This window comes from Syngnathus scovelli, chromosome 3, assembly GCF_024217435.2.
Source record: "Syngnathus scovelli strain Florida chromosome 3, RoL_Ssco_1.2, whole genome shotgun sequence".
Classification (NCBI taxonomy): domain Eukaryota; kingdom Metazoa; phylum Chordata; class Actinopteri; order Syngnathiformes; family Syngnathidae; genus Syngnathus; species Syngnathus scovelli.
The window spans coordinates 7,572,831-7,581,340 of NC_090849.1; the positions used below are offsets into that span (position 1 = coordinate 7,572,831).

At 37.6% G+C, this 8,510-nt stretch overlaps 1 protein-coding gene across 8 annotated transcripts in view; it reads right to left on the reverse strand.

Annotated features, from left to right (window-relative positions):
* The window catches only part of nelfb (negative elongation factor complex member B), a 49,449-nt gene extending 41,553 nt beyond the window's left edge, over nt 1–7,896 (reverse strand). For 2 of the 8 annotated variants that reach the window (XM_049764260.2, XM_049764259.2), the window contains exons 1-2: nt 7,646–7,895; nt 2,536–2,696 (exon numbers count right to left, since the gene is read on the reverse strand). In XM_049764260.2, coding sequence (XP_049620217.1) covers nt 2,536–2,696; nt 7,646–7,759 — 275 coding nt within the window. In that variant the 5' untranslated portion in view covers nt 7,760–7,895. Of the gene's footprint in view, nt 1–1,536; nt 2,038–2,535; nt 2,697–7,645 lie in introns of those variants that run through there. The other 6 variants (XM_049764256.2, XM_049764258.2, XM_049764263.2 and 3 more) reach the window with 6 other exon arrangements.
* Nucleotides 7,897–8,510: the final 614 nt, after the last annotated feature.

The following is an 8,510-nucleotide window of genomic DNA, read 5'->3' on the forward strand; positions in this document are numbered from 1 at the left end:
GGAGACTGAAAAAAGTACCACAGGTACTGTATGCTTGAATACTTTAAGAAGAAAATGAGCAAATTAACACCTGTAGACAATGGAAGTTACCCTACTGTGGTTTCATGCAGGAGGCATCAGTGGCTATGTTTACATGGTCACTTTTATTCAGATTAAAATTCTGATCGGAATAAAAATGTACTGATCATAATTTTAATTCGAACTCTGATCTGATTGAAGAAATTCTGTACATGTAAACGTAGCTACTGTTATTACCGTATTTTCCGGACTATAAGTCGCTCCGGAGTATAAGTCGCACCAGCCATAAAATGCCCCAAAAAGTGAAAAAAAAGATATATAAGTCGCTCCGGAGTATAAGTCGCATTTTGGGGGCAATTTATTCGACAAAATCCCACACCAAAAACAGTCATGAACGAGCAACAACAGGCTAAACGATAGCAACAACAGGCTAAACGATAGGTATGCTAACGTGACAAACACAAACAAAGAGCTGAGAACGGGCCTGACGTAACATATAGAGTGATTAAGGACAACTATTACATAAATAACATGTTTATAAAACCATCAGTGTCACTCCAATTCATTAAATAGCAACAACAGGCTAAACGATAGGTATGCTAACGTGAGAAACTCAAACAAAGAGCTGAGAACGGGCCTGACCTAACATATAGAGTGATTAAGGACAACTATTACATGAATAACATGTTTATAAAACCATCGGTGTCACTCCAATTCATTAAATAGCAACAACAGGCTAAACGATAGGTATGCTAACGTGACAAACTCAAACAAAGAGCTGAGAACGGGCCTGACGTAACATATAGAGTGATTAAGGACAACTATTACATGAATAACATGTTTATAAAACCATCGGTGTCACTCCAATTCATTAAATAGCAACAACAGGCTAAACAATAGGTATGCTAACGTGACAAACACAAACAAAGAGCTGAGAACGGGCCTGACGTAACATATAGAGTGATTAAGGACAACTATTACATGAATAACATGATTATAAAACCATCGGTGTCACTTCAATTCATTAAATCCATCGATCGTTCTTTGTCAACAATGGGTGCGCACCGCTGAGGGCGCTTGCATTTCAAAATAATCCACATGCTCATATAACGATAGATAAACTATATTTCAAATAACTATAATACAAGCCAATAATATTATCAAACCATCCGTGCATTTTAATTCCATTAAATCCATCGATCAAATTCCTCGTCCTTTGTCAACATCGCCGCGCGTGCGCCCTGACGTCAGCCTCGTCTTCATTCCACAGATCTACTATATAACTATATTGTAGCGTTAACAAAGTACAAGGATAGACGTGGGTTTGGTAAACGGCTCTTTATTAAACAAAACAATAACTATCGTGTGGCGGCGTGGACTTCCAGACAGACCGGGCGTGCGTAATGGCCATGTCCGAGCCCCGCGCACCGTTCGCGGACAACCACTCGGCCGAGCACCGGCCCCCGACTCAGTAGAGTAGGACCGGGCGTGCGTAAAAGCCATAAAAGTTTTTCAAACCTTCTATGTCACTCCAAATCCTTAATTCCTTCAAACTCTTTGTCCTCCGTGTCACTTAGAAATGATCACCGCGAATGATGCCGGTAGTCCTTGTGTGGGCACGTTTGTATGTAAACAACCGCCGCGCCGCGCTACTGACGTCACTTGAAATACTAATCCATTGGTACATCACGGTTCTCCAAACTTTCTTTCTGCTGCTCGATTACTGTTTTCAGCTGCATATTTTACAACTTGAAGTTTGGAACCTGCAAAATATGAGTTTCTTTTTGGTGCCATTTTTCTTAAGCCCACCCAGTTGATGAGTCACGGCCAACGGTGAAATTTAGAGCGCCCTCATCCAGTTTCGTCTGAAAATATAATTTTTTTGGGTTGTTTTATCAAAGTCAAAGTCTGCTTTATCGTTGATTTTTTTTTTTATATACTAAGACACGCAAAGAGATTGAAATTACGTTTCCACTATCCCTTGGTGAGATAGTACACATATGCATACAAGCAACACAAAAACAAAACAAGAAGGCACAAACAATGAATAAATAAGAGTGTTGAATAAATGATAAATAAACAAATAATAATAAATAATAATAATAAATATAATAGGAGCAAAAATTGAGCAAGTGTACATACAGCAGACAGTGGACTTGGATATGGTGCTTTAAAGTGTTAATTGCTTTATTTGATGTTTTCTCTATTTTTTATGTTTTGAATATGTTCAAGATAAAGACATAAAAGCATGTGAAGTGATCAACTATACTAAAAATAACATGGGAAGTGGTCAACTATACTTGTAAGTGATGTCTTAATGATCAAGTAAAAATTTGTGAAAAAAAAACATATATAAGTCGCTCCTGAGTATAAGTCGCCCCCCCACCCAAACTATGAAAAAAAAACGCGACTTATAGTCCGGAAATTACGGTATACTCATCATAACGTGTGAGTAGAAATGCTTGTAGCACCACCTGGCAGTCACTAAAGGACAAACTAAAACTTCAATGATCATACCTGTCCTCCTCCTTGCCCTCAGCAATCGTAGCCACTCGCTCCATCAGCTTTTCTCTGAGTTCATCAAAGACTGACTGGTGGAACTCCAATCTGGGTGTTCCGTGGAGATCCAGAAAAGGAAGGGCAGACTGGAGAGTTGGCAACAAAATGCCATTTTCCATCTATGGTCATAAGATACATCAAATTGTTATTATTAGTATCTTATCTTAGTATCTATTATTAGCAATGTCTACACATGAAGACAAACTTAAAATCTTTTGCGATTGCCTTTTTTAATCATTGAGAATCAATATTTTAGTAACATGGCTATGATTCAGACTGAAACTTTAAATAGCTTATTTTTAATTGAAAAACATAAAACAGCATAATTGTTTGGGTCAATAACTACCGTATTTTTTTGGACTATAATCCGCTTTTTTTTCATAATTTGGGTGAGGGAGCGACTTATACTGAGGAGCGACTTATATGTGAAGTTTTTCATAAATTTTCAAAATTAAAAAAGAAAGTGAAACCGCGATAAACGAACAGCGATGTAGCAAGGGATTACTGTAATTTGAATTTCAAGTGACGTCAGCGGCGCGGCGGTTGTTTACATAAAGGACAAACATTCGATCACGGAATGACGAAGGGCCCCACTACTGCCGGCATCATGAGCGGCTTTGTTTGTAAATGGCACGAAGGACGAAGAGTTTGAAGGATTTAATGATTTGGAGTGACACAGAAGGTTTGAAAAACTATTATGGCTTTTACGCACGCCCGGTCCTACTCTACGGAGCTCTCTTTCACATCCGTGGATAGAAGTCGGGGGCCGGTGCTCAGCCGGGTGGCTGTCCGGGGACGGTGGATGGGGCTCGGACATGGCTTTTACGCACGCCTGGTCCTATTCTATGGAGCTCTCTTCCACCTCCGTGGCTGGAAGTGCCACCTCCGGGGATGGAAGTCCACGCCGCCACATGCCTGGAAGTCCACGCCGGTGCTTGCGGCCGTAACTATTTATGTTATAGTTATTTGATATATTTTATTTCGTGTAGCAACTTGTATATGTTTTTATCGTTACAGTTCAGTAGTTGTTGGCTCGTTGAACTCTTTTTTTGTTAAATAAAGAGCCGTTTACCAAACCCACGTCTTTCCTTGTACTTTGTTAACGCTACAATATAGTTATATACTAGATCTGTGGAATAACGACGAGGCTGACGTCAGGGCGCACGCGCGGCATTGTTGACAAAGGACAAGGAATTTGATCGATAGATTTAATGATTTGGAGTGACAGATGGTTTGATAATATTATTGCTTATAATATTATTGCTTATATAATAGTTATTTGATATATAATTTATATATCGTTATAAGGACCTGTGGAATATTTTGAAGTGCAACCGCCGTCAGCAGCGCGCACCAATTGTTGACAAAGGACGGTCGATGGATTTAATGAATTGGAGTGACGCAGATGGTTTTATAAACGCGTTATTTATGTAATAGTTTTTTTAATAACTCTTAATGTTACGTTAGGCCCGTTCTCAGCTCTTCTTTTGTTTATGTCACGTTAGCATACCTATCGTTTAGCCTGTTGTTGCTCGTTAATGTCTGTTCTTGGTGTTGGCTTTTGTTGAATAAATTTCCCCCAAAATCCGACTTATACTCCGGAGCGACTTTTAGTCCGAAAAATACGGTACATCACTAACATCGATCTGACAGAACAAGCCGTTTAAAAATATGTTGTGTTGCTCAATCTACAGTAGTTTTAAAGTCAGTGCTTTATTAACTGTGAATGTTATGCGTAATCAATGAGCCCTGGCCAATAATGTGTCCTGTGACAATGTCCCTTCATATTGGCGCACATTGTGCATAAACCATCTAGTGCAAACCTGGGCAAATTACGGCCCGCGGGCCACATCCGGCCCTTTGTGCGTCCCTGTCCGGCCCACATGAGGCCAATCGTAATTTAAAAAAAAAAAAAATTGTGTTGTGCGTGCAATACAACTGTTTCGCTTTTATTTTGAAAGGCGTCGCACTTCCGTGTAGCGTATGTGTATGTGAGCTGTGCGTGAAGGTGAACAGTGCGAAGTAATGCTGCCCGAGAAACGTGTGCTGACCCTCAGAAAAGAAAAGTTGACAAGGAGCGCCGTGTTTTCAACAAGACATGGACTGACAAGTATTTCTTTACAGAAATGAAAGGTAAAGCCATGTGCCTGATTTGTGGTACACAGGTCGCTGTGTTTAAAGAATATAATTTGAGTCGCCACTACACGACCAAGCATGAGAAAAAATACATCTGTCTGATAAACAGGGCGCATCATAGGCTGGTGCATTGCTAGTAAAACTGCAAGCCCAACAAGGACTTTTTATCAAACTTCACACCCAGAGATGGAGCGGCTTTGTCATTTGAGGAAAAGTTAAAGAAGTTAAGAATAAATTGTACTGATTAATACTTGTTTTTTTATTTGACCTTTACACCACAATTTCACATAGCTTAATATAAATATAAACAGAATAATTGTATTCTTCTAATTACCAGTACCAACTATTTAAAATAAATAATTTAGTGCATTTTACAATGGAAGAAAATTGAGCAGATTTAAGTTATTGTAGGTGTGGCCCTCTGACACAACTCAGGTTTTTCATGTGGCCCCTTGTAAAAATTAATTGCCCACCCCTGATCTAGTGTCTACATTGATCAATGATGACAATAACAAAGCAATGATTGAGGCAACTACATATTTCCACCAGAGTTGAATATTTGGCAACATGTATAGGAGACTTATCATGGAAAAGCCACTTTTTTGCTTTTAAATTCATTTTATTGTGCACTTGGAGTCTCCAAGATTGTAGAAAAGTGTAATCCATCCCTCCAGGTGTTGCAGGTGCTACTCGGTTCAGTTTTCTCCATTTTCTATTACAGTGGAGCCTCGGTTTTTGAACGTCCCAGTTCTCGAACAAATCGGTATTCAAACAAAAAATTCAAGATTTTTTTGCTTCGGATGTCGGACAAAATTTCAGTTTCGAACCTCACGAGATGAGCCGAGAGGACCCGCATGCCAACTGACTCCATTCGTTATTACATTCTCGTTACTCTGAGGATTGCATCAACTCTAATCAAAGAAAGCAAGTGGGAGCAGTAAAGCTGATCATGGCAAAAAGAGGAAAGTAGTGCGCAAAACGGTTGAATTTAAAAAATAATTAATGGCAAAATATGAGTCCGGTGTGCGTGTGTCAGAGTTGGCGTGGAAGTTTTGCATGGCAAAATCGACAATAAGCTCGATCCTGAAAAACAAAGACGCTCTTAAAGAAAGTGATGTTGCGAGAGGGGCGACTGTGCTTACCAAACAACTGCCACACGAACTTTGATACAGTACGTATACTGTATGTTATCTTTCATTAGAATTTCTGCAGGGTTTTTTTTGTTTTTGTTTTTTGAAATTAAGAAAACGTTTTTGCTGTTTTCTTTCACATAATCTTTGAAATGTTGTCTTTCATTGGTAAAAATAAAAAAAATGTTTTGATGTGCTTTTTTTCTCCCCTCTCAATTTAAAAAGATATCTTTTACTATTAGAATGAAACACACAAGCGAGTTGCTACAGATACGGCAATACATTCCCCAGCTTAGCCTATTTAGTTTATTATTTATATTATTTATTTATACATTACCTACTCACTTATTTATGCAGGAAAATAATGAAAAAATGCTTTAAAAAAGCGTGGTTTAATTTTTGCTTGGAACAGATTAAATTTGTTTTCCATTATTTGTAATGGGAAAACATCATTCGTAAATCGAACAATTCACTTCTCGAACAGCCTTCTGGAATGGATTGTGGTCGAAAACTGAGGCTCCACTGTATGTATGTTTGTCTATTATGTCACATCCTTTTGGTTGGGACTACCAAACTAGGAAACGGGTGTGGCCAAACAGCTTCGCAAATCCGCCATCTTCATTACTTGAAGAGACTTGTAGTTTAAACAACTCAAGTGGACTTGTTTATTTATCACTTATTCCTGATTGGACTCTGGAAAAATAGATTGGGTATTTAATAGTTTTGTGTTATTTTGTCATTTTTAAATGGTAGTTGTTGTGGAATGCTAACAGGAAGCTTCCGTCATGTAATACTGATAATGTTTACCGTTTGGAAATATTTTTACTTAGAAAGCAGAGACAGCGTAACTGTGACTTGAATGTGTGTTGAGCATTTTGCGTGGCATAAAGGATAGAGCTACAACCAATTTAAAACCTATTCCAAAGTCGTTGGGACGTTAAACATAAATAAAAACTGAATACAATGATTTGCAAATCATGTTCAACCTATTTTTAATTGAATACACTACATAGACAAAAGATTTCATGTTCAAACTAATAAACTATTGTTTTTAGCAAATAATCGTCAACTTAATATTATGGCTGCAACAATGTATTATTATATGTTTTATATACACTTAATTATACATAATATATTTTATGTATAGTCCATATTTTATATTATAACAATTTATTATTCATTTTAATGTAATTATTATTCAATGTAATAATTGTGAGACTGCTGGTTTTAACTGCCTTGTTTAGGGTTAAAAATTAATTTGATAAAAACATTTTAGTGCTATTGCTCATCTATTTGGAACTTTATACCTGATTATAAATTTTCTCAAATTCCATACAAATAACTTGTTGATTAAGTTTTACTTTAAGTTTGATTTTACTCTTTCTGGAAAAATTTACTGTTTGGTATCAACTAAACAAGTCTTGAGCAAAATTCCGAACCCAGACATACAAATTTACTCCCGCTCTCTCTCGGGGAAACAAAAATAGGAGAACTTGAGGAGAACTTCCGGGTCGCAGTGCGTATCCTGTGGGGTATCCTAAATAAACTATCAAAATGCCGTCTGTGAACACATGCAAAACCTTGATTTGTAAATAAAATCGGACTGCAGCAATTTTGCATTTATACTTGCGGGCAGCTGTTGTAAATTGTGTGACGGGTGTATTTTTGTACTGTAAAAGTTCGCGGTAAAGATCTATTATATTGTATAGTTCAGCTATGAACACATCAGACACTACTGGGTTCATAAAGTCTTACAAAATAAAATTAACAATCTTAATGGCACTGCGAAATACTGTCGTTACCTGAAACTGATCAATAGCTTTCAGAGGTTCTGTGCAGTTGGTGAGAGTTTCTTTCAAGTCCTCGCCGTTCGATATCCCCAGCTCAGGCAAACCCCCAAACATTTTTGTTTCCATTTCTACATCGACTTTGTGATGCAGAATTCTAATGACTGCAAGGATTTATGGAATTGATAAACGCCCAAGACTCACGAAACGTTTCAGCCACAAACTGACGAGAGTGGTTACTTAATCAACAGTTCGTCAGAAACACAGCTTAATATTAGTTCCGCATTTCATTCATTCGTTTTAATGTGCATATTGATTAAAAAAAAAGAAGAAATGCTGTTTCGTTTCATAATACGTAAGGACGTCGTTTGAAAAATATTACTTGTGTGCGTGCTTGTGTGCCTTCCCGTTCATTCTGTTCTCAATTCTGACACAAATCAAACAAGAGTCTGGAGGGGTGGGAGTGGGTGGCTGAGTTCGGTAATCGTCAACGAGCGGGGGGGGGGGGGGGGACTACAAAATACTATATTCTAAATACTATATTGTAGAACAATAAGAATATAATTCCGATCACAGCATATTCCGTGTCTGAAACATAATATTCTGACATACTGAGTGAAAGCATTTGTAAAAAATAAAATAAAAAATGGTTTAAAGTCAATTGTTTTGGCCTCAGTAGGGCTTGCTTGCTAAAGAAGTTAAAACATTTTTGTAAATGTGTTCACTATACGCAGTTTGTATCAAGCAAACAAGAAATGTATCAATTGTGTGGTCCATGTTTTGCATATTGTGTGGAGTCTTGGAAAGTTGTCAGAGATATAAGAATTTGTATGATGACGTCAAATAAATAAATATCTGGCTTTTAAAAGGTTTTGAGCAT